This window comes from Heterocephalus glaber, unplaced genomic scaffold (genome assembly GCF_053883595.1).
Source record: "Heterocephalus glaber isolate CG9 unplaced genomic scaffold, H.glaber_assembly_v1.0 deba00000331, whole genome shotgun sequence".
Taxonomy (NCBI): domain Eukaryota; kingdom Metazoa; phylum Chordata; class Mammalia; order Rodentia; family Bathyergidae; genus Heterocephalus; species Heterocephalus glaber.
This window is the reverse complement of record NW_028258142.1, coordinates 6,014,921-6,041,302: the sequence shown is the minus strand read 5'-3', so window position 1 is coordinate 6,041,302 and position 26,382 is coordinate 6,014,921. Positions and strand designations below refer to the sequence as shown.

At 40.1% G+C, this 26,382-nt stretch overlaps 2 protein-coding genes and 1 long non-coding RNA gene across 12 annotated transcripts in view; 2 read left to right on the top strand and 1 right to left on the bottom strand.

Moving 5' to 3' along the window:
- Positions 1 to 14,429, top strand: part of Cndp1 (carnosine dipeptidase 1) — a 57,890-nt gene extending 43,461 nt beyond the window's left edge. For all 7 annotated transcript variants that reach the window (XM_021242154.2, XM_004861945.4, XM_004861943.2 and 4 more), the window contains exons 7-12: positions 870 to 954; positions 6,060 to 6,220; positions 7,261 to 7,425; positions 8,724 to 8,865; positions 11,986 to 12,133; positions 13,081 to 14,429. In XM_021242154.2, coding sequence (XP_021097813.2) covers positions 870 to 954; positions 6,060 to 6,220; positions 7,261 to 7,425; positions 8,724 to 8,865; positions 11,986 to 12,133; positions 13,081 to 13,147 — 768 coding nt within the window. In that variant the 3' untranslated portion in view covers positions 13,148 to 14,429. The remainder of the gene's footprint in view (positions 1 to 869; positions 955 to 6,059; positions 6,221 to 7,260; positions 7,426 to 8,723; positions 8,866 to 11,985; positions 12,134 to 13,080) is intronic.
- LOC106010822 (uncharacterized) overlaps positions 1 to 20,514 on the bottom strand; it is a 58,898-nt gene extending 38,384 nt beyond the window's left edge. Inside the window, exon 1 of the long non-coding RNA XR_001184542.3 lies at positions 20,135 to 20,514. This is a non-coding gene — a long non-coding RNA (uncharacterized LOC106010822). The remainder of the gene's footprint in view (positions 1 to 20,134) is intronic.
- Positions 19,613 to 26,382, top strand: part of Znf407 (zinc finger protein 407) — a 517,696-nt gene continuing 510,926 nt past the window's right edge. The window contains exon 1 of one of the 4 annotated variants that reach the window (XM_021242148.2): positions 19,613 to 19,900. The gene's annotated coding sequence lies outside the window, so the exon portion shown is untranslated. Of the gene's footprint in view, positions 19,901 to 20,719; position 26,382 lie in introns of those variants that run through there. The other 3 variants (XM_004861950.3, XM_087188891.1, XM_087188883.1) reach the window with 3 other exon arrangements.

The following is a 26,382-nucleotide window of genomic DNA, read 5'->3' as shown; positions in this document are numbered from 1 at the left end:
AAGATTTTGGAGCTGAGATTATGAAATGAAAGTGCTTTAGTTAGGGTTATTGCCAAATAAAATCAAGACTTTAAGCTAAAGTAACTACATGGAAGATTCATCTGGTAGCACATTAAAGATGGATTAGGGCAAGGCAAGTGCAGCTGAGCAGGGATGATGGAAGGGAATGAACTGAAGAGAAAAAATGTAAAAACTCATTAGAAACAGGTAATGTGGTATACACAGGAACAAGCAAGATGGTAGGGAGTAAGCGTAGAAGAAGATATTGAATTAAGTTCTAGATCTGTTGAATTCCAGAAACTGGAAGCACACAAGTAGAAGCAACCAAAACTTTTAGATACAGATTTAGATGAAAGATCAGACCTACAGGGATGAGGATTTAAAGGTATGAAGTTAGTAAATGGTATCGCATAAGTAAGAACCAGCCAAGGATGAAGCTGTGGAGGAAGAAGAAAAGAAGTTATTAGAGGAGACATAAAGAGAATTGTCCTGCAGGCAAGAAAAGAATAAACAGAAGAAAGTTCTGAGAAAGGGAGGAGAATTTTTTCCAGAGAGGTGATCTGCAGTATGCTATGAAGCCAAGAGCAAGACAACTGTATGAGCATTGATAATTTGTCTAAGAATGGCTTGGAGATCTTGGATAGAATACTGTTAGTGGAATAGTTTGAGAATGAAGTCAATTTCAGGGGATTCATGTAACAGAGAAAGGTATAGTTTTCAATTCATGTGACTGACAAACATGGAAAGGGAGGTTCTATATGGAGGTCACCCGCCTGTGTCTTAAGGGACACCACTAGGACATGATTTCCACCATGAAAAAAGCTTTAAATGAAGGAACCAAATACAAATCTCCTTTCCCTATTTTACAGGTGAAATGCAGAGATCAAGATTTTCATTCAGGAACTTTTGGTGGTATCCTTAATGAACCAGTGGCTGACTTGGTTGCTCTTCTCGGTAATACCTTATTTTATTTCCCTTTTTAAGCATCAAGGAATCTCCTTTGGTTTCTGAACCAGCTGTGAATAAGGGTGTAGTCAAACAAAACCCATATTTTTAGCTTTTTCTCACCTTGGCAGGATATTCTGTTAATTAAGCCCATGTTATTTGTTTTCACGGAGTGAAACGACTCCATTGGATATTGTGATACATCTGGCCATACACAAGGATGAGAGTGTTCAGACCCAAAAGATTCAAGAGACTGAAGCTATCCATAAGTCTCTCTCTGAGGCTTCTAGAACATGGGGTGGTATTTCCAAGCCACAAGTGCTGCTTCTGTATACCTGGCATGACGTTTTGACTGCAGATAAGTTAACAAAGTGATGAACGAAGGGGAAAGGTCCTAAGTGCTGTTGGGAAAGAGGCACTCAAGATTCTTGCAGCAGCTTCTGGTGTCATGCAATAGACAAAAAGCCCTTCACCAGCCTACCACTCAGAACAGAGGGGCTGTGCATCTTAGCATATGGGTTCTGGGTACTAGCGATTAGGTTGTATCCTTGTTCTTTCACAGACCAGCTGCGTGACACTGGACAAGTTTCTAGTGCAATTTTCAGTTTTCTCACTTGCAAACTGACATAGTCATATACTTGCCCATTGAAGTGTGGTTTTGAGGGTCCCAGAAGATGATGCATGTTGAACACTTACTATAGCAGCTGTAGCACAGTGCATCTGTCGATGATTAAGGGTCTACCATCCTGAGAAAGCAGTTCTTTTTATTTATTTTTTTGGTGCTGGGGATCGAACTTGGGACCTTGTGCTTGTGAGGCAGGCAGCAGAACCACTGAGCTAAATCCCTGGCCCAGAAAGCATTTCTTTTTTCAAGGACTCCAGCGATGGTGCCAAATGAGTCCTTTTGCTTGGCTTCATTTTTAAGGTTGCTGTGGCCTTGACATAGAGATGCCATATGTTTGCTGATTGCGCTGAACATCAGACTTCTGTTCTTGACCTCCTCTGGGGTGACTGATGTGTGCAAATGGGTTTTTTCAGGCAGCAAATGTGCCTGGGCTTGATCCACTTGATAGCTCTTCTCTGCATCAGGGATACCCAAGGTAGCTAAGGAAGGTTAAACTTCATAAGCCTCACTTTCAAGAGCCTCTTAAATAGTGCTGGCAGGAACATTCAAAATTTTAAATCCATCCTTGGTGTTTTTTAAAAAATGGGTTTCATTGCCAGGTGTGGTGGTGCATGCCTGTAATCCCAACACTCCAGAGGCTGAGGCAGGAGGATCACCATGAGTTTGAGGCCAGCCTGCGGTTCACAGTGAGTTCAAGGCCAGCCTGAACTACATAGTGATATCCTGTCTCAAAAATTTTTAAAAATGGGTTTCACAAATTAAGTAAGCGTCAGGCTCCACAATACCTCAACTTCCCTCATCTGGAACTTGTGGCTCTTTATGCAAATTTTATCTTGTGCTCATTTTGGGCAGACAAATTGCCAAAAAACATGCATCCATCCCTTTGGCCTTGGTAGTGGCACACAGGGTATGATCAGCCCATGTGGCCAGGCTATTCGGGGTGGGGAGTCTTCTCAAGGACTTCAGCATCATCTTTAGTTGTGGAGCTTCCTCCTTCACTGCTTCAAATTTAATAGTGAAATGAACCTGTATTTCTTTCATTCATTTGTCTGCCTACTATTATTCTATGGCCTAGTTTTCCTAACATATAACTTTTAGACTGTAAATCCCACACTTGAAAATCTCAGACAGAATACAACATGGTATTTTCCTTGAAAGAGTTCAGTTAATGGACAAATTCAGATGTATGCAACCTAATTTTGGTTATGGGGCATGGTTGATTTTCTATTTTACTAGAATGAATTTCCTCTTTTCTAGGAACTGCATCATCAGATCTTTAGTAATACATTTCAAGTCTCTCCTCCAGCATCATGGCTGCATGACAGTTATTCAGACTGTGTGGCTTTAGTCTAGCACAGAATAGTTCATTTAGCTTCACAGATGCATATTGTTTTGCTAAGTAAAAGTCAAATAAGATCATGAGTGGAATGAAAAACACATGGTTTTATGTTTTTATTTTTTGATACAAATCAAATAGACCATGACAAAGTAATCTTTGGATTGTGCCCTCTGTGGTTTTCATGTTTGGTATAAAATCAAAAGGACTTAGGGTTGAGTGTTAGGGCTAATCAGACAAGAAGGAATTTTGCTTGCTGGCATGCTGGGCTGAGGTACAGATCCCCTTATGTCTCTCTCAGGGCCACTGCTGATCACAATGTCAAGGGGGAGCTGGCTGTGCTGCCCTCTTCTGCTGGCCAGCAGGTAGTATGGGTTCATCAGAAGGCCAAGAATCCAAGACGCGGAGCCTCTGTCTTCTGGGTCCTCATCTGCATGATCCTGATGACCATCATGATTATTGACAGCAACAAGTGCTCATTGAACATAAACTACCTAAAGCATAGGATGATCTCCATGGGGGGTACAAAGTGAGGTCACAGAAGTCTCCTGTCTCTAAAGAGGCTTAACACTCAATGGGAAAGGCAAGGCATGGGGGAGGGATAGTAATATTTGGGTTCACAAATAGGTCTCTCACCTCTATGTTTCCCCTTTGCAGACTTTTGACTCTGCATTTCCTAAAAGCTACAATGTAGAAAAGATGGTTGACCCAAGGGCATTTTTATAAGCAAGTACTATCTCGTGTTATTTAAAATGTTAAAATTCCAAGGCCCTCCTGGGGATGAGGATTATGCTTCCTGTGAGCATCTTCAAGGCAGCACTCTCTGCCTGCCATACATTTCTCAGGATGGTGGTGATGGCTTCAGGATTTGCGTTATGTTCTGAGGAGCATGATTTCAAGTGGAAAGGGAGAAGGATGGGAACTTTTAAAATGATGCTGAGAACTGGGGCCTGGGATGTTTGCTGGCCATGTGCAGTGAGTGCTGGGAAAACGAGTTCTGCTTAAATCCTGGATTAATTTGCTAAGGATGTCTGGGTCACCACCATCCTCACCACTGGCAACATCTGTCAAAACTAGTATGACAGAATATCATTCAGGTTCATAAAATGAACATGAGCGTCCTGGCCCTGAAGGTAGTTTTATTTTGGTGTTTGTAGTACTCAAATTTATTTGTCAAAAACACCCTAAAGTCTTGCCAAGTAGTAAAAAAATTTTGACCATAAAGATGGTGCCTTTGTGCCCACTTGGCCTCCTAGGCCCCACTGTATAGCCATATGGTCTCATTGGCTTTGTGTGTCTCCTCTGTGCTCCTGTGCTTGACATTTCTCTTCATCACTGGTCATTCTTCTTCAGGGCTCTTCTCCTTGCCCCACACACTCCTTGATGCTACACCTTCTAGCCGCACTGTTAGTAGGGCCTGTGTGTATTAGGAATTTTTGTAGCTCCGTTCTTAAATAGGAGACTGTTGGCAGGAGTATAAGGATGGGCATTCAAAGAAAGATTTAGTGATTGCATTATTAGTAGGTTTTTTTTTATGATTCTAGTGAAAATAAGTGTAGGCAGCAAAGTGATGATAGCCAGTCCAAGTCCTTCAGTACCAACTTATTTTTATGCTTGGATCTGACTAATGGGTTTGAATCACTTAACTCAGTGTACAATACAGTTCACTGGATTAATAGGGGTTGGGTGGGGACTCTGTAACTCAGATTCAGAGCACAATGATCTATACTACTGTCCCTATAATGTAATCATAGAAGGAGTAGAAAGTCTGGGGGAAGCACTATGGGATCAGGAGAGGGGCTGAAGGAAGAATTGGCCCGAAAATAGAACAGTGGTGCTTTCCCTTCTCACTCTGCTGCCTTGACACAATTCAAGCCTTAAACTTAGACCCCTTGAGATCATTCTCAAAATGCTGGGAAGCCTATTATATTTCACACTACCACTCTCCCTGTGGATTTTGTTAGGGTGAATTGTGTCTACACAAAGGCAAGCAACCTGTTGATCTGCTCACATGGTATCAGACTTGTTAGTTTGTGGTCAGAGATGATGTCCTCACTGGTGGAAGGTGGGGGTTATCTTGTGTGTCTTCACATCCCAGCATTGATCCAGCACCCAGAAAAGAGGTGTACAATAGCCATTATGAATCAGTGCCTAGGATCTTCAAGACACGCTTTGTAACTGTTGACATTAACCTGAAGAGCTTAGTGTTTCATCCTCTGAAATTGTCAAATTATAATCATATTAAGAATATGGAATGTTATTTATGAAGGATCTTTAATTGAATAAAGTGTACCTAGATAGATTATTCATTTAGCTGACTCATTTTTTTGTGTCACTTTATCAACTCACTTCCAGTTGCGTTTATCTTTGATAAGTGTGTTTACTAAATCTCAGCATCAGCTTCTTTTATAGATATCTGTTGATGTTTTTCTCCACTCTGATTGATCCCAAAGCTCTTTCATAAAGAGCAGGCTAATATATATACTCATTTACAATAAAAGATTCTGTGATCATGATAGGTTAGACTTTAAGGGTATTATGCCTCTGATTAAAAATGAGAATTATATTAAGGGGGAATATAAAGGAGACAATTGAGAAGGGATAATGGAAATCTTGTTTCTCATGTATGTATACATATATATTTTAAACTTTTTACAATTAACACATTACCTTTTAATTTAGTATAAAATGCACAAAAATAAACCTTGTTTATGATATAAAAGATGTGATTGAGAACGTGAACATTATGCAGATGATCACACCTGATAAAGTTTATTGTAGATCCATTGTGTTTCAGCCCTATATCTGACCAAGTGACCATGGCAGGGGATCTGACTCAGGCTGAGTCCACCTGTTAAACAGCTCCTTCCCCTGATAGTCATCTTCTGGGCGGAGTTATAGCCAATAACTCTGGCCAGGGAAACCACTGATAGTCATGAGGCCCTGCTGTACCCAGAAGAGCCATCACCTGGCCCCGCTCCGGGGCCACAGCAACAGTACACTCGTAATTTCTACCTTGCTTTGTTTTCTATGTGCATTTTTTTTTTTTTTTTGGTACTGGGGATTGAACTCTGGTCCTTGAGCTTGCGCAGCAGGCAGCAGGCGGCGAAACCACTGAGCTAAATCCCTGGCCCCTCTATGTGCATTTTTTAGGTAGCCTAGTGGATTCATCGGGTCACATCCTGATACCTGGAATCTATGACCAAGTGGCTCCTCTTACAGAGGAGGAAAAAGAAATGTATGAAGCCATTGATTTGGACCTCGAGCAATATCGGAATAGCAGTCAAGTTGAGAAATTTCTGTTTGATACAAAGGTATGGCCACAAGCTGATGGCTAATGTGAAAGGAATGATGATAATAAATCACATTTTTTGCGGTATCTTATTAGCACTAGATGATGCTAATCTGAACATTTTTAGAACTCAGAGAAGATGTTAATTCCTAGGCAGATTTTAATTTTCACAGTCACTTTCCTGTGGTCTAGATCAAACGGTTTCTAGAGTCCAACTGGCATTAGCTTCAGGAATCTAACCATGAGGAATGAGTGATTTCACAGCCATGCTTTTCCAAGTCAGTTTATTAACTTACATTCCATGGCAGCCTGTAGCTAGAAAGTAAAACTTCTTAACTCTTTGAAGATTTGGACAAGTTTGAGACTGTTCCAGCTCCAAGAGCACTTATTGTTCATTTTTCCAGGGTGAACCAACAGCCTGAGGGGCAAATCTACAAGTTAATAGATTGCTTCCTCTGTGTACTAAGGAAATTCAGATCCCAAAGCATTTGTTACTGGAAATTTTAGACTTTTTTCTTTCTCTTTTGTCTCCTGTTAAAAATATTTGCTGCTAAGGTATTTGGTACATATGGCTGATTTCTGGGAGAACTATAAAAAGCCAAAATCATGCTGAAAAGAAGAGGTAGAGTTTATTGTTATAAGGTATATTTCTTTTCTCAGAATAAGTCTATGATGGCTGCAAAAAGAAAGGAAACTTGATCAAACATGTGGAGAGTTCTTTGAGATCTTCTGAACAATAAAATGTGGTACACAAGACATCTCTGCGAAGATCATGGATAGAAATTTATAGCTGAACTCAAATTTTTGAGTCTATTAATGACAAATTACTAATACCTACGCAAGAAGGGGCAGTGGGCATTGGCTTGGGCAGGCAAAAACCACAGAAGAAGCCACACGTTCTGAGGAAATGGTCCAACTCATAGTGATAGTCCTGACACATGAGTTAGGTGCTCATTTACTTGTCATGAGTGGGTCTCAGATGCACAGTTGTTGGTGATACAAGCAATATAATTCAACTGAGTTTTAACCAGATGTTCTTTGGGTGATTTTGTTTTTATTTAGGAGGAAATTCTAATGCACCTATGGAGGTACCCATCTCTTTCTATTCATGGGATTGAGGGTGCATTTGATAAACCTGGAACTAAAACAGTCATACCTGGCCGGGTTACAGGGAAATTTTCAATCCGACTGGTCCCTCACATGAATGTGTCTATGGTGGAAAAACAGGTAACAATTGTTCAGTGTCACTCAGCCTACCAGCACCATTTCCAAGTCCCTCATGCCATGGTGTGGCAAGCAGTTCAGCTGTTATCATTGAAGTATCTTTTTTTTTTTTTTTTTGTAGCACAATAGAACAGGCAAAATGTCAAGAAATTACTGTCAGTCTTGCTCAGTTAAAAAACTTTTCCCCCAACTATTTGGAATTAGGGTAGTCAGATAACCATTTGTAGTTGTAGTGATGGGAAATTTAAAAAGGTTAGATGGTAGTTATAAAGATGAGATTGTTTTTACACATAGACGGAGTAGGTAACTGCCTATGCTTGGAGGGAGCCAGAAAATCTCAGGCATAGTCATTAGTTTCTTCACGATGTCTGAAATCAACACTATGAAAACAACCATTTTAATGAAAATGTTACCTGGATGTAGTTATGTGTCTAAATTCCCAACTCATCATCAATTTACCTCTAGCTAGTGTAACAGAAAATAGTTCCCGGGATAAATGAGTTTAGGAAATCTCAACTCTCAGCCATTCTTGATTCCATTATCCTCTTTTCTGATCTTGTTAGCACTAATTACATTCTAAAGAAAGCATCCTTCCCTCCTCCTCCTTCCTTTTCTCCTTTCTTTTGTATGCATTGCCCCTTTCTCTCACAACATATGTATTCCAGGAGGGCAGGACCTTTTTTCCCCTTCTTGTTCACAGCTATCTCACATGCACCTAGAACAGTCCCTGGCACATAATAGGTGTTAATAAATATCTGCTAAAGGAATAAATAAAAGAAATACTTCACAGGAGATTTCCTAGGAGGATTTCCACAGGAGCCATTGGGAAGGGATTAAGGGGAAGGGAGAGGTGCTGAAATGATCTCCTTCATGACTGGCTTGAAATTGCTCCCATTTTTTTGAAATTTCCCAAATGCTTAATGTTCCCCAAATATTAGTATATTAATAAATCCCAAACCAGGGCATTCTAATTGAGACATTGCATTTTGTCTCATAATTTTCAGTAAACATTACTCTAACACACTGTTAGCAGACACTTAGCAGAGTGGGTTAGGGATGGGTTAGGGATTGCAGGTACAGGGGTAGAAGGAGAATGAGAGCAAGTGCTCCCCACTGGGTGAAGCCCGGGGCCTCTGTTCTTATTGCTAAAGATCCTGGTCACTACGTTGTACCCTCTGGCAGAATAAAGGAAAAACCACAGCTTTCTAATTTTTCAAGTCAGGATTTCAATCAATTTCTTGATAAAGCATGCTTGAGAGAACAAATTGAAATCTCTTACTATCAAAAATGTCACCTTGTAGGTGAAGCAGCATCTTGAAGATGTATTCTCCAAAAGAAATAGTTCCAACCAGATGGCTATTTCTATGGTACTAGGAGTTCAACCGTGGATTGCAAATACTAATGATACTCAGTACCTTGCAGCAAAAAGAGCCATCAGAACAGGTGGGACCTTAAGATATTTTCATTTTCCAGTTTACATTGGGACCAGTGGGTGGATCAGCAGACGCCTCTTCTCCTCCTTCTTTTGCAGTACTGAGGACTGAAGCCAAGGACTGCACACAAAGCCCTTCCAACTTTAAAAAAAATTTTTTTTTTTTTTTTGGTACTGGGGATCGAACTTGGGTCCTTGCGCTTGTGCAGCAGGCGGTGAAACCACTGAGCTAAATCCCCGGCCCCAACTTTTTAAAAATTTTGAGACAGGGTCTTGTTAAGTGGTTCAGTTGTCTGGATTGAGTTTGAATTTATAATCTTCCAGCCTCAGCCTTGAAGAGTGCTGAGATTATAGGCATGTGCAAATGTGCCTGGCTCAGCAGACACTTTTAAAACTCAAATGTCAGCTCTCCTCTTCATCTAGGGCATATTACTGAGTGCGTACTATGTAAAGGGTACTTTGTTCTGTAATCCCCCTTATATTATGTAATGCTCCCAACAGTCTCCTTCATTTTACAGTGGAGGAAATTAAGGGTTAAAGAGATGAAGTTATTTGATGAAGGGCACTCAGCTATTAAGTGGCAAAGCCAGGGTACAAATTCCAGTCTAGAGACCTGAATTGGGGGGAGAAATGATGAACTAGAAAAACATCAAACCCTCCTGATGCAAAACTCATGGAAATGTTGGCCAGCATACCAAAACATCCTTTTAAAAGGACAGCTTGTATGATAGTAAGAAAATCCTTTAGTGCTAGAAATGGAAAATCTAGTCTAGTGGAGTGAATAAGTGGGACACTGGCTGCCCTTCAGGCATCTGCTCTCATTACAAAGAGGCTGGTGCTGTAATGGCTATGGGCCAGCATGAAGCAGGGAGTTGAAAACAATGAGACCCACTACATAAAGAGCTCTGTGTGTGTGTGTGTGTGTGTGTGTGTGTGTGTGTGTGTGTGTGATTGATACACAGATATAGGCTTCACCATCTTTGCTTGTGCTTTGGATGAACACAAAGTCCCTTCTGATAATTTTTAACCATCAACCCATCATCACATGGGATTGAATCTTTTGGGATTGGCTTAGTTCTTACAAACCCACAGCTGGACTGCCTGTCTGATGCAGACATCAAACTGCCGTAGAGAGACACAGCCCAGGTCACCATATTATATTTCCATAGAAGGGCTTCCTAGAGATGAGCCCATTATATAAAATTACAAAACATAGGAGGAACCCAATGACAGCTATCCAACTCTAGAACCAATGATCTTTTCCTAAGGTCACACTGGTTCTCCAGAAGGCAGCATGATTTTGTTTGGAATTTGCTCAGTGGTGCCAATTTTAATTCTATGTACTTAAAGATCCTGGAAAGGACATGTGATATGCTCAGCAGAGAGGATGTGTGTGGGCACTGGATGCCAGAGCAGGAATAAGGAATATCCAGTCTCTGTGGCTTCTGTGTCAGAGTGGACACCCCGCCAACAATAGCAAAATGGGGCTCTTCCAAGCACAGAAAGTTTTGCAGTATCCCCAGAAGCTGGATGGGCAACCACTGGCACATGTTTATACAGACCAATAGCCTTATGTTACAGATAAGGCCTGAGGCCATACTGCTAATAATGGCTGAGCTGGAATTGGAAGGCCAGACCTCACTGTGGCACTGTCTCCATTGGAGTTATCTGTTTAAAGGACACAGACATGAAAAATTAGAGCACAAGTCCAACACTTAGAGCCAGATTTCTCCACATCCATTGTTTCTGCCACCTGAAATTTTAGCAGGTTTTCACCAGTAAAATTTGAGAGTGAAAAGAAGAGGAAGAAGAGTTAGGAAGGCAAATGTAAAACCAGCTAAAGAGATACATGTTTGAAATGTCAAGGTTAACAGCCATTAAAAGACCTGAAATACTCTTGACAGAATGCAGAGGACATCTTTTGGTCTTCTGTGTGTAAACCAGTTTAGCTAACAAGGTACATCATCTTTATTCACATTCACACCATGCCCTGTGAATAAAGAAGAGGTGGCATGTGTTCTTCTGTTTCTTTATTTTTCATTTTCACAACATCACTGGTGACCTGTCCTCTGACCTAGAAGGTCTGAGCTCATCTCCGTCTAGATTAGTACCTAGGATAATGGTTGAAACTATTTCATGGGATATTTTGAAAGGCAGAAGACATATTGTGACATTTGGGTGATTAGCTAAGGACAACTATTTATTTATGTTACCAACAAAAACCAATGAAGTCCCACTTCCAAAGTATTTAATTTATGATGAAAACAAAAGTAGGCACATGGTTTTGTGTCTTTCCAAAAAGGCATGGCCTCTTTCAATCATAAGAAAATATCAGACCAGATCAGGCCAAATATCAGACTTTTTAAGAAATCCAAGTTCAAGAAAGACAAGAAAATACTGAGGAAATGTCATAGATTAGAAGACTAAGAAGATGGATGGGGTGGCACATATCTGTAATCCCAGCTCTCAGGAGGCTGAGACAGGAGATTCACTGTGAGTTTGAGACTAACCTGGGCCACATAGTAAGTTCAAGGCCAGCCAGAACTACATAGCGGACCCTGTCTCAACAAACAAAAACAAGAACAACAAAAAAATAGAAGACTGAGAAACAATAATAATATGAAGCATGGGATTCTGTATTGGATTCTGAAATAGAAAAAGGGAAGGACAGGTTAAATTCTAATAAAGTCTGCCAAGTAGTTAATAACATGTACCAATGTTAGTTTCCAATTCTTAATCATTGTACAACAATTATATATGTCAAAACCTTGGAAAGCAGAGTCAGGGATATACGGGAATGATTTGTACTACATTTGTAACTTTTATGAATTCTAAATGTTCTAAAATAGGTTCAAAATAGAAATTCTATTAAATTTTAAATGTAGGTGGTTACAAAGGCATCTATTTGTTTCTTCTCAACTATATTTTCATTTCTGAATATAAATTACATAATACCAAGGATCTTGCTTACCTTAGACACCAAATGTAATAAAAAAAGAAGAAAAAAGTAAAAAGCAAAAAGGATATTTGATATTTGTGAGATATTTTATATTAGTGGGAGGATATTTGATATTAGTGGGAGTTAGTCTTATCATTATTTATTCCAGTCCTCTCTTTCCTTTTTGTTTCAGTGTTTGGAACAGAACCTGATATGATCCAAGATGGATCAAGCATTCCTATTGCCAAACTATTCCAAGACATTATCCAAAAGAGTGTGATGATGCTTCCACTGGGGGCTGTTGATGACGGAGAGCACTCTCAGAATGAGAAGATCAACAGGTTAGCACGCCCCTGTGCAGTTGGGCTTGCTTCCCAAGCCCAGAGGCTCCGTGTGGGTGGGTTCCAGTCATCTTCTGTGAGAATAGTGAATACCAGATATGCACACCAGCATGTGTGGATTAAGCAACAGACATTTCTTTTCTCATAGTAGTGCAGGCTAGGAAGTCCCAGGTTAAGCTGCTGGCTGATTCAGTTTCGGGAGAGGGGTCTCTTCCTGGCTCTCAGACTGCCATCTTTACATGGCAAAGTAGAGGTGGAGAGGAGATGTGAGAGAGCATACTATCCAGAAAGCGAGCTCTGGTGGTTCTTCCTCCCTTGTAAGGGCACTAGGCCTGTGGAATTAAGGCCCACTCTTCTGACCTCATTTAACTTTACCATCTTTAGAAGGCCTCACCTCCGGTCACTGTGGGAGTGAGGGCTTGAACATTTGAATGTTAGAAGACATGACATTCAGTCTACAAAAAAGAACATTTAGGTATGTTTGATAATACATTATGGCAGGTTATACAAAGCTCCTAGGCCTCCCAGATCAGTGAGAATATGTTTGACTCTGATATCTGTCTTGTCAATGATATGAAAACAAGGAAAACGGTCTTTTTTGGGTTTGAGTCCAGTACTTATTACCATCTTTCAAGTTTTTATTTTTATTAGCACGTTTGCAGTACATACTAATTACGTTCATCATGGAGGAATTGACACACGTACAGAACAAATCTTAATTCTTTTACAACCCCTTCCCTTCCCCTCCCTCCCCATCCCATCTCTTGGCCCCCTCTCATCTTAATAATAATGCTGTTTCCCCACTGAATTTACCTGGGATCTCAGAATTGTGTTAGATACTTAAGATTGAATTTATAATTTCAGGTCTTCCTGTCTAAATGGTAGACTCTTCCTTCTTCATTTGACTGGAAATTTTAACCAAGTTTTTCTTTGTTTTTCCTTGTTAGGTGGAACTACATAGAGGGGTCCAAATTATTTGCTGCCTTTTTCTTGGAGATGGCGAAACTGCATTAATGACAGGAACCTTCCAGACGGACATGACCCACGGACACACCTCACCTCACCATGTCCCCAGACAGGGATGGGATCTAAATAAGCATAGAATGTTGCTCTAACAAAGATTTTTTCCCTCTCATTTAAAATGTCTTGAGATACTTGGAGCAATAATAAAATATTTTAAAGGCACAAACACTGGAAATAATTTAACATCCTTTATCACTCACCTTCCTAACATCATAGCTACCTTCTGCTTAATTTCCTTGAATCTGTGCACTACAGTCCCAGGATCGAATTCAGTCTAATCTTCAAGTTCACATAGGATAATTCTTCAGTTGGTTGGACCCTCACCTTGCTATTTGATGGCCATAACCCCTCCATTTTCATTCTAGCTTCTGCAATGCCCATAACACAAAATCATTTCATCCAGTGACTGACAGAAATTATATCACCTTTACTTTTGCCATGCTTTCCTTTTACCTTACTAATAAAAATGTTGGTCTCCACCACTGACTACAATGACTTCCCCATGGGTTCATTTTTAGAGGAGTTACTAAGGCATGGTGCTGTATTAACCTTTTGCCTTTCCTTCATTTATTATTCTTGCTTCTTGAAAAGTTCTGAAGCTGAAATGATCAATATTCATACCCTTATACCATTTGGGATTCCTTGTATAAATATGAGATTTTTTTTTTTTTGGTACCGAGGATCGAACTCTGGTCCTTGCGCTGTGAGGCAGGCGGCAGAACCAAATATGAGATTAAAAAAAAAAATTCCAAGCTTCTTTACCTTTGCCATGATTGATGCTACCTGATCAGCTCCCCTCTTTCCTGTTCTTCCCATCATCATTAAAGAGCCTCCCTCCTCCCTCCTCCTCTCTCTCTCCATTCCTCCCCATTCGGCGCAAGGAAACTCAATGAAGAATCAATCCTGATACAACTTCTCTCGCCCCATTGAAATTTTACTCAATGACTACATCTAAACTGCTCAAAGCTTTTAATAGCATCAGTTTTAGATAGAGAACTAATCAAGCCTGACATCTGTAACACATTCTAAATTTAAAGCCATCAGCTAATGCTGCACTTATTAATCATTTTAGTTAACCATCTTGTTTGGGTTGATTGGGTGTGATGGTATAAACATACACAGAAAAAGAATCATTTTTCTACAGCTGAAATTAGGTAAATAGATCAGTTTAATCTTTATGTAAATTCACTATTTAAATCACATTAATGGAGAAGAATTTAAGGGTTTATTAAAATGTTTCTCTTATGATTACAAATAAAAACAAAGCATAACACATTTGCCTTCAATTTTTTTCCATTTCTCTGTTGGTTCTTGAAATGTATATTTTTTAAAATTTTATTTTATTAGTACATGCTTGCCATAAATGAAGATTACATTCATCTTAGGGAGTAGGTACATATGCATGGCACATCTTGATTGTTTTTTAATCCCCTTCCCCTCGCCACTCACCTCTCTCTCTCCATCTCTGAATCCTCCTTCCCATTTTCATTATTACTGTTATCGTTATTATTTCTAGTTCATGTTGACAACATACGATGTTTACATTCATTGTGGGTATTTGGCATGTGGACATGACACATCTTAGATCTTTTTACTTCCCTCTCTCAGCCTCCTGGAACCCTTCCCATTTGCAAAATATCTGTCTCCCTGCTTCCTGTCAATCCTTCATTTTGTTCTCTGTTTGTACTTGACCTGACTTAAATGAGAGGAGCCATATTATATTTAAGTTGTGGGGATGCTTTATTTCATTTAACATATTTTCCATAGGTATCCATTTTACTACCAATGTCTCGAAAACATTTTAAGCAATTCTGGTATTCTCTCTTTTAAATGTAGTGTTTGGTCATTATTAATATAATTTTAGTAAGGTCTCCCATTGTATTACTATTGGCTTTTTCTATCCTTCATCTACAACTTTCATCTATAATCCCTTTTGGAAATTCTTTAAATTGTGTACAAAATATAAGCAAACAAAATAAAAAAATGAGTATAAATATGCATCAGGTTGGTTTACCAGATGAAGATATTATATCATGTTAATTCATAATCCTGATAATTGTATCATGGCCAAAGATTATCCATGTTCTTTGGACATTAATAAAACAATACGGCAAACAGGGGAAAAGGTGGATAATCAGAATCTCAGTGCAGGATACCTGGGAGTTCTTTGTATTTTTCTTTCAATTTTACTATTAAGTATGAAATTATTCCAAAGGAAACAATTACATGGGTAAAAGAAGAGAGAGGGAGAGGGAGAAGGAGAGGGAGAGAGAGGGAAAATATGAATGAATGAATATATCTTAAGGAGTTTTGTTTTCTTCTTGGAATATTTTTATGATTCCTGGAGTCATTTTAGTCATCTTACTATCAGCTTAAAGTTGAATGTGACTGAGAATTTGAGAGGAGATAGAGAAGAAAAAATCTAGGCCCTCGTTACCAAGATGCAGCTGCATAATAGCTCAGAGTCTCATTCACCTCTGGGCTTCCAAGTTTTCTGTGAGCAAACTATTTTTATTAACTAAATCAGTAGAGGTTTATTTTGTTATCTGCTTCTAAAAGCCTTGTGGTACAAGGGCTTTGTGTTATCTTTTCAGCTATCTTACATTTTACCATCATTTTCAAGGGAATGATACTTTTTTGTGTGTGTGTGTCTGGGATCGAACTTGGGACCTTGTGCTTGCGAGGCAGGGAATCACTGAGCTAAATCCCCGGCCCTACATTTTTAAATTTGAATAACTTTCTAAAACTTTAATTTGACACTAGTGAAAGTTAACATTCAGAAAGTCTTTGACGTGGATACATGCTTGTCATCATTCTCATTTGTTAAGAAACTGAGCCTCAGAAAGTTTAGGTAACAGAGTAGTAAATGATTAAACTGAAACAAGAAATCATGCCTATTTGAGTCTCAGTCTGTCTTTTTCTACAGATGGCCATCAATGCTCTTCACCAAAAGTTTTCATTTTTTCCTAGAAACAAAACAGGACAAAGCTTCTCCAGCTTTTTAAAGTCAGTTGGGGCCATGTTAATTTCCTTGGTGCAGTGAAATGTGAACAGACAAGTGTTTTACTCATAGTCCAAAGCTTTAAGGACCACTGTATGTTCTATTGTTTCTATGTTCCTTTAACACAGAGATGGGTGTTCCATGAGTCTGGGTCTTACAGAGAGGAGACATGGAGTGCAAGATCCAGCAAAAGTGTGATATAACAGGAATTAAGAATATTGATTTTTGTTACAAACCACTAAGATTTGTACTATTAACATAGTATCTCTTAGCCTTTCATGATGGATACATTAAAAAACTGACTCTATCACTTTCCATGTCTTTAAATTACAATAATTTAATTTAGTTTTCCATTAGATGCATTTTTTAACTTATATTATACTTTTTAAAAAAAAACTTACGGAGTTACTTATACATATTTTACTTATGAAGTCTGGAATTTTTTGTTTCCTTTGCAACTTTCTTGGACTGCAACTGAGGTAGATTGTAATAATATTTCTGTATCATTTAAATTGCTTTGCCGGGGATTTAGCTCAGTGGTTCTGCCGCCTGCCTTGCAAGCGGCAGGACCTGAGTTTGATCCCAGGTACCCCCCCCAATAAATAAATAAATTGCTTCATTGTGTAAGTAAAAGAAAATCTGACTTAATAAAATGATTTATTTTGTTGAATGTAAATGGAATTTCCTAGCATGGATTGCTTTGAGCAAGGGGGTGTGTCACCGGTGCTGTCTGCCTTCATCTTGAGTCTCTGTGGTCCCTGTGAAGCTTTATTAAATTAGAGGTGTGTGTGTGTGTGTGTGTTGTTATGTATGTGTGTTTGTAGAGTGCAAGAGAGTGAGAGAGAGAGCAAGACAAGAACAGAAGGAGGACGAAGGGGGATGGGGAAGAAGAGGAAGAGGAAGGAGGAAAGAGGAAAAAAGTGGAGGAAAAAACATGAAGTTGCTGTGAATGCCACCCTTAGAGTCAGAAAGTCAGAGTTTAATTAGACCAATGGAACCTATCAATTGGAAATGTGAAATTAACTTCTGAAATTAACTTCCTTAACATTGTATTATAATGTAAACTTACTGTCTCGGGAAAATAATGGATGACAGAACTGAAAAATAAACTCAGGTTTTACTTTACTGTTTAAGGGAGAAAGATAAAGTGTGAAATATATCTCCAGGTAAGAAATTTAGAGTGATAAATCACCCAAAGGCCGGGAGAATGCCTAATCCACATGGAGACTTGTACTGGCTACTGTTATTGTCAAGAAATTTATCATCTTGTCATACAAGGTTAAAACTGTTGGTCTATCTATTGAGATCATATTATGTACTAAATTTTCAAAAATTTTAGGTAAATTTCACATGAACAACAAAGAATGTAGTTTTACTTATACATAACAGGTATCCAATAAATGCTGGCTAATGGAATAAATATAATATTGACAGGCTGGTCACCTGTTCTGAGGAAAATTTCCACTTCTTTCGCTACAACTTAAAAATAACTATTACTAGGGCCAGGGATTTAGCTCAGTGGTTTCACCACTTGCTGCGCAAGCGCAAGGACCCGAGTTCCGTCCCTGGTACCAAAACCCTCCCCCCAAAACCCTAACCCTAAACTGAATCACCATGATGGTGGAAAAAGCTGACGATGACATTGACAGTTGGATTTCACTTTTACTAAATATGTGATCTGGGGACATTTGGCTCTTCTAAACTGCAGTTTCCTACTGTGAGGATAACAAATCAAGTGTTACAATGGGAATTTAATCAGATAACATTGACAAAAAATTCTGTCAATGGTATTAAAAAAAGTAAGAGACTATCACCTGAAAGCACTCTGATGCAACTGAATTGTACCAGGAATTTGGGTTGAGAGATAATTTGGTCTGGAAGCCTATCCTACTTACTTAGAATTACCTTTTTAAATATAAATCTGATAACATCCCACTACAATGTTTCCCTATGATCACAAAACAAAGTCAAAATTCTTATCTTCAGTCTGACCTGAAGGAGTGACTACCTTGGGTCCTTGTTTCACTGAACAAGGAAATTAAAACTAAAATGACAGTAAGTTTACAGGCAAAAAAGCTGTAACTGGAAGGTGAGATAAGAAAGGACTCCAGCTTGAGTAGCTGGAGGGGGTCCATTCTGATGATCAGATTGGCCCACTCACAAAAGCAAGAGGGCAGGTTTTAAAGCTTACCTGGGGTAGGCAAGGGTCTGGTCCAGAGGCAGCAAACCTATGTGCCCCAGTGGGCTGTTGGTATCATTTAAAGCTCTAAAAGGTTCACCATCACTGGTCTAGTGGATTATAAATCCTCATAGCTTGACGGTGATTTGGCTTCCATAAGATAAATCCTTATGATTTGGGGCAGTCTTGGCCATTTAAGGCTCTTCTGGAATCCAAAGGAACCACAAATTTAAGGCTCTGGGGATTTTGGGGTGTAGGTGTTCAAGGGTGATAAGCTAAGTAAATTTAGGGTTAATAAAGCTTATTTTGCCAACTTTTAGACATTTCATAAATCACTAACAGGGCTGTATGTTGAGCTGAGGATCTGTCCCAGTTTTACAAAACACAGATCAAGCTTTGTTTTACTTTTAGTTACCTATTGGACATCTGTAGGTCTAAGTAAAGAGTCAGAGGTTTTTTGTTTTTTTAAGCAAAAACTGCTTTTTAAATCCCTAAAAAGAAAACACAGATTATGCTTGTAATGAGTGACTGGTGAAGAGCCCAGGGGTGAGTTTGGACCCCTTGTCAGGATTATTACCGTCCACTTCTATATACAGCATTTACCAGGCTGCGATATATTTATAATCTACTCAGGGTCCTCCTAGTAAATTTTGAGTTTCAGAAGAAGTGAGGTTCAAGGTGGGACTTTCAAGAAGACAGCAAGCACTGTACCCTGGAATCACATCCTTTCTTCCTAAGAATTTCTTGTGCTGTGCTGTTAACACTCGAACACACATCCATACCCAGACGATAAAGTTTTTAATACGAAAGATATTTTCATCTTCCCCTGCCGAAATGGTCCACCAGTTACATTCAGCTTAATCGCATTCGTGTCACCCTTCGGCTGTGCGTTCCCTGAGTGGGGATCCCATTTTACCGTCGTTCGATAGTTCTTATAATCTGGGACAGCATAAGCGCCTCACACGGCCAATAATTATAGTTTCTTTAAATCAGTACACTAGAAGCGACAAGAGCCTGGCGGACATAGGAAAGCAGGTAGTGGGGACGCCAAGCACAGCAGGTGTTTCAGGAACAGCCCTCCGTGGTGGAGGAAGGGGGTCAGGAAAGGGGTGGGATTGGCCCAGGAAGAACCTGCTCTGACATAATCTGGAAATCTCAGGTGATCCTCCCTGGCTGACACCATCCGTCTTTCGACCCAGTCGCCCTCTCTTTAGAGTGACTCATCCGGCTTTCCGTTTTCTACTCGAGGGGAGGGGTAGAATTTCCTTTTATCTCTGAGGAACTTCCGGTGAAAGCTGATGGGTGAAAAACAAGTTGATACATGGCACTGCCAGCCACTCAGGGCAAAAAGTAGGAACTCAAATTGGATTTTACTAAAGTAGTTGGGAGACCTTGTTTTTCAAATTGCGGTATCCTGCGCTCCATTCACCACAGAGACCTTGGGAACCGCCGGAAGTCTCTCAACGGAGAGACAGGAAGTCCCGCCTCTTCCTCCCAAAGGGAAGACGGTGAGCCGGAGGAGTCAGTCAGAGGGGCGAGCAGGAACGATTCCGTGGGCAAACAGGTAAGTTATTCTCTGGTGGGGAGGGGGGTCTGGAGGCGGGGACCGTCCAGCGTCAGCGCGGGGCCTGGGGGCGGTGGCTTGAAGGCCCGGAGCCGGGCAGCTAGACGCCCAGAGTCCCGTCAGGGCCCTTCGCTCTTTCTCCTCCCCCCTCCCCCCGCCTCCGCCCCTTCCTGCTCGCTTTTCCCTCCGATACCCGCCCAGACTCAATCCCGGACACACGCCCTCGCTCGCTACCTCTCACACGCCGCTTCGCTGGCCACAGTCCTGTCTCGGTGCCCCCGCCGCGTCCGTGCGCTTCCACTTGCTCGCTCAGCGGGCCAGCCCCGAGGGCAGCCTCGCGTCCCGGCGTCCGCGGGCTACCGCTCTCGAGGGCCCCCCTGGGCAACGGTCCCGGCGGGCCTCGGCTTCCCCTGCCGCACCCTCTGCCAGCGCAAAAATAGCCCCTTGTCTGCGTCCTCCGTGCGCACCCCTGCCCCTAAATCGGGGCCGTTCTTGCCTGCTTGGAAGAAGCACTCCGCTGACTGTGAAGCTGCCAGGATTTAAGTTTATAGTTCCCAGCCCACCCACTCGGGTGTCACTCCCAAGTTCCCCAGCTGCATAGCTGCCACTCGCATCGCCTTCGGTTAAGCGGCGCTAGTGTGGGCGGGTGGTCGCGCGGGCGGGTGACTGAGAGCACAGTGTCTGAAAGTGAAGAGCCTCAGCCCCTCGAGATTTCACTGGGCTCTGCACAGCTGCAAGGAGACCCAGGCTGCTGGACACCTGGCAGCAGAGGGTGTTCGTCTACGACCTCCTCTAACCAGCTAGCGTGTTCCGAGTGCGCTTGCCCTCTTTCTGGACTTTAATCTGTGTAGATTAGTGACAATAGCTGGTGACCCCCGTCGTTTGTGTAGGGTTTTGAGTGGTCTATTTGCATATTTCATTCAATAGTTCTGGAATAGGACATGTTGGCAAGGTGGAGTCCCTGAACACACAAATGGGATTGTTTTATAGACAGTCATAGTTTAATAGCGATATGTTACAACTTTACGGTCTATGCCTTGTGGGAGTAGAACATTATGTGTCTGTTTTGTGGTGAGAGGTGTTAGTCTAGTTCGAACACAGTATAGGGAAGGGGACTAATAGTGACTAGAAGAGCTCATGTGTCATATGACATACTCTGTATATACTGCTGTACTACACATAGCACAGCAACCTCCTTTAGTAGGAATTATTCTAATTTTACAAACTGAGGCCCAGGTTAAATAGCTTGATCAAAATTAGTGTTGAGACCCAAATCTCAAATGTTTGTTGCTCATTCTTTTTTCATGTTTGTTGCAAGCAAAATTACTGACTCCAACCACAAAGCAAAGCTGTCTAGTAGCTTATGTCTTCTTGCATGATGTGTGGTAGGTGTGAAAATTGCTGATAAGAGTTACTCCTGGTGCCTTTAAAAATGTTTATTTTGGAATATTTTCAGATTTACAGAAAAGTTGGATCATAAGAGTTGCACTGGCACCTTTTAAAGCAAAACAGAGTGGTTCCATTTCAAAAATATTGGTTCTTGCTTTATGCCAAACACCATCCTAGGTGCTAGAGATAGTAACATACTTCCTTAGATGATTTTGAGATCTGGTTGAGGAGGCAGATACATTAATAAATATATATTTTCCAGTACCAAAATAGAGATACATGAGTACAGAGGAAATTATAGCTAACTTCCTGGCAGGGAGTGGTAAAAGTTTCTTGCAGGAAATAGTATTTGAGTTAGGTTTCAAGGTTCTGTGGGCATTCCTTTGGTCAAGGAGAGATTTCCTCAACATTCATTCTAATTAGACTTGTTTTTATTGCAGGAGAATTCTCACTTTAATGAAGTAGATTTCTAATTTGGTTCTTCTCTTAGCAGGAGGATTGTAAGTTTGAGCCCAGTCTGGGCAACTTAGTGATTTAGCAAGATCCTGTATCAAAATAAAAAATGATGTAGCTTGTGCAAAGACCCTGGGTTCCATCCACAGGGGAAAAAAAAAGAAAAGAAAAAAAGTGATTTGTTTCTCAGGTGGTGAGAAGAATCCCTAGTTGGTAAATCTGTGAAAAGAGTAAATTCATTTATATAGTTCTAATTGGTTCCTTGACACACTTGGCAGGAGTTGACATTGGGTATTTAGGAATACAAGGTGGCCCTCCACTGAAAGTATTCTTTTTCAACTTTGATTACTATTGGGAGTATATAATTCATTCACAAAACATTTATTTCTTTCTTGCTTTGTGCTACCCATTTTACTAGGGTAAATCAGTGAACTGGATAGCAGGGAGTATAGCCAGTAAATGCCATTGACTGTACAATCTGATGTTAGTGCAGTATAGTAGGGGGACACAATATCACAGTGCTACTCATGATTCTTGGTTGTCAACTGTGCAAGAGGACTCTGGCTGACTTAAGCAGAAAAGAAACTTACTGGAAAACTATAGCCAGCTTTCAGAATTGATGGGAAGACTGGAGAAGTGGGCTTGAAAAATGGATAGGAGCCAAAAAAAAATCTGGGTGGTTGATGTCACAGCCTAGGTCATATCCTGTACATTGTCTGGTGAGAATATTGCTTCTGGCAACACAGCCACTGGAGAAACTGCCACCTTTGTTGTTAGACCGTTGACTCTCTTCTGACACTGGGAAAATCTCTTGACTGTGACATTTTTTTTCTCATGTTTAAAGTTATAGATGGGAACATGAGATTAGCTAAACCATTCTAGCTTTTAAGGAGCAGAAAGAGTAGTTGTTCTGTCTGACTTATATTTCAGAAAGACCTGCATTGTGAAGGATTCCTTCAGAATAAGAAGGTATTTTGAGTTCCGGCAACTGCCTCGAAAGTGCAAGGACCTGAGTTCGATCCTCGGTACCAAAAAAAAAAGGCAGCTTGACATCTACATAGCCCTAAAAGCAAAAACATTCAATCATTTAACCTGGATTTGGAGCAATTAGGGAGAAATGCCATAATATCCAAAGAATGAGTAGGAGCCAGCTGGGCAAATAGATGAAGAGAGGATGGGAAGTAAAGTTTCAGGTAGAAGATATATAGGCATCAAGAAGTAACATGGAATATTTCAGGAGTTAAAAGGTGTTTAGGGTAGCTAGATCATGGACTATGTAGAGATGTGAAAGAAGACTGGAGAGGCCTCTTTGAAGAATGTGCGTACCATGTTGGCATTTCTGAGTGTTTTGTCATTTCAACTACTTTTGTTGCAACTCTTCAGACCTATTGGAGAAGAGTAAGCATGGAGTAAAGAGACCTTTGCGGGCTGTTGCATTTTTTCTAAATGAGATATGGATAGTTCTAAATGAACAAAAATTGTGGCATGAGAGGTAGGAAAAGGGGATGGATTGTATGTGTTCAGTTAGTACAGTGAATTTGGTAACAGAATGGGTGAGAAGCGAGATGCAGGAGTTAAGACACCAGGGATCTGCTCTAGGCAACTGGGTAGATCCTAGTGTCCAGCTATAGAATGGGCAGCAGTGGAAGGTGTGCAGGTGCTTGGGGAAGATAATTGTATTAGTCATCTTTCCTGTTGCTGAAACATAATTCCTGACTCCTACATCTTAAACGAGGAAAGATTTAACTCACAGTTTAGGAGATTCAGTAGATAGTGGTCAGGCTCTGTGGGTGGAACCTTATGGTAGAAGGGCATGGTGTAGCAAAGCTGCTTAGTTTATGGTGGCCAGGAAGCAAAGCAGAGAAACAGTGCAGAGAGGAATTGACGAGGGGCCATATGTAATACCCAAGACCTTGTCTCCACATACCTTCAGGAGTGTGCTTTACTAATCTAGGCATTTAAAAACATGAAAAAAAAATTTTTTTTTTGGTGTTTTGAGGCAGGGTCTCCCTTTGTGGTTCAGGCTGGCCCTGAACTCACTATGTAGCCCAGACTGGCCTTGAACTTGCAGCGATCCTCCTGCCACAGCCTCCCGAGTGCTGTGATCACAGGCATGCACCACCATGCCAGGCTTGCTAGGCATTTCTTAATCCAGTGAAGCTGACGTATGTATCATGATTAATGGTCACCATCCATCCCTTGTCAGCTTTACACCCAAAAGCATTTCCTTAAACCATACTTAATCTCCAAATAAAGACAAGCAAGGCATGATTCTTCGTAATGCAATAGCACTATTCCATGTACAACCAGAAATGCAATAATTTCCCAAAGCCTCAACAGGTCCAGCATTTTTCAGAAGTTCAAGTCTGAGTTTTCTTCTGAGACTCAAGGCTATCTCTTAGCTATGAATCTCTCCAGAAATAAAAAAGAAGTTACATAATCCCAAGGTACGTTATCACAGGGTAAACTACAATTCCAAAAGTTAGGAATGGAGGATAGAAAAGCAAGACTGAAACATGGAAGCAAAGTGGTAACAGTGCCAAAGAGGAATAGGTGAGGACCGTATATAGCACCCAAGGCCACCCAAATACACCCAGGATCATGTTCTACTAATCAGCTAGGCATTTCTTAATCCAGTAAAGTTGACATATCAGGAGTAGTGGTCACAATGATTTCAATATGGGTTCATTTCAGTGGAGATAATGGAGTAGACAGTTGTATACAGGAGTGTAAATTCCAGAGGACCATAGCCTCAGTTCCATCGTGTATATATGTGTGTGTGAATGCAAATGTATATCACTCTCCTTCACCAGATTATAGCAAGTGTATTATACTTTACACCCCATGGGTCCTTAGCATGTTGTCTTGTGCATAGAGAGTTGTTGATAAATACTTATAGAACTTAATTTACAAGATACTGGCTTTAGGAGTGCGAAAAGTACAGAGAGAAAGGAAAGAGTTATATGTATATAAGATTGTGTCTATGTGTAATACATGCAGACATACACATAAGTACATATATACATGTGTGTCTTGACTTTCTTGCTGCACTGGTGGTGTCCAAAACTCTTGAATGTATTTTTTGAAAAAGATTTATATTCTTATCATTATTCTTCTGTGGCTGTAATATCTTGCTAATGGTAATTATATACGTAGATCATGATTATGAGAACTGTTTGATTAGCAATTCCAACCACCTGGACTATTAACCCAGAAATAGACCTGCAAGAGGCAGGCAGATGTTGATGGCAATGTTGGAGTATAAAGGAATTAGTTGATAGATTAATTTTAATAAATAAAATTCAGAACTAAAATTTAGTTCTGGAAGGAGAACCTTTTGGGGGAGAAAATAGAGATGTGAACTAGTTTCTGATGTTATTTTTGCTAGGTTTTTCAATTTGAGTATTATTGCTTTCATTCAACGATTAGTTTCCAGATATAATGTTCTCCTCTTAACAATTTGGTTCCTGTGAGTATAGTCTAGAAAACTGGAAGTTTTATAAATAATAGGAACTCACTACTAAGGAACAGGGAAAGGCAATAAACTCAGAAATCAATGGAAATAATGTTTCTGAATTCTTAGTTTGTATAAACATTGTGCATGATCTTATTTAATCTCTAGAGATCATTTGAGATATGTACTATATTTTACCCATTTATGGAAAACTCAACTTGGAATGAATAGTTTTTACAAGGTCATGCAACCCTCAAATCACAGAACCAGCATTTGAACCAAAGCAGCCTGACTGCAGAGCCCATGTTTTTAGTCACTGAGCTTTACTGCCTTACACGATGCTTATAATCATTCATTCAGCAATTAAATATTGTAATGTATTAATGTGTGGTGTTGTCTGTAAGTTATTCAGGGCGCAGTTAAGGATGAGATAAACATATTGCCCTCATAGAGGTTACAGTCTTGTTGGGAAACACATGTTGCAATTTTCAAAATCTCATCAGCAAGTAATGTAAACATTGTATACTGCAAACATGTACAAAAAAAAGGAGACCAGAAGACGGATGGGGGCATGGAAGGATAAGGGGATAAAAAGGAATTAAGATGTATTATGCATATGTACCCACTCCCCACAAGAAATGTAAACATTATGTATTACAAATACTAATAAAGAAAATTTCTGAAAACTCATTAGGCTCCAGCATATTTACATGTCCACGTTGGATGTTAAATAAATATAAGTTTAGATAAATTAAAAAAGAGTAAAGGGGAAAATAAGATTGGTCATTTATGTGGTGAAAAAACTAGTGCCCTAGGTTATTCTGTTTTCTAGTGTACCCAATCATGGGCTTTTATTGAAAAATTATAATTTATTTATTTCAGTTTAATTACAGTTTTTGAGATTACAATTGTTGAGATTTTTAAGGCACAATTGTTGGAGAAGCTAGCATATTTTTATGTTAGACTCAATTTGTGATCTCTCATACTTATTTATCTTTCATCTGAATTGACTGTGTGTGTGTGGTTGTTATTGTTGCTTTTTCTCTCTTTATTTTTATTTTTATTTTTTTTTGAGGCAGGGTCTTGCCTTGTAATTTAGGCTTGCCTTCATCACTATGTTGCCCAGGCTGGCCATGAACTTGTGGCGATCCTCCTGCCTCAGCCTCCTGAGTGCTGGTATTACAGG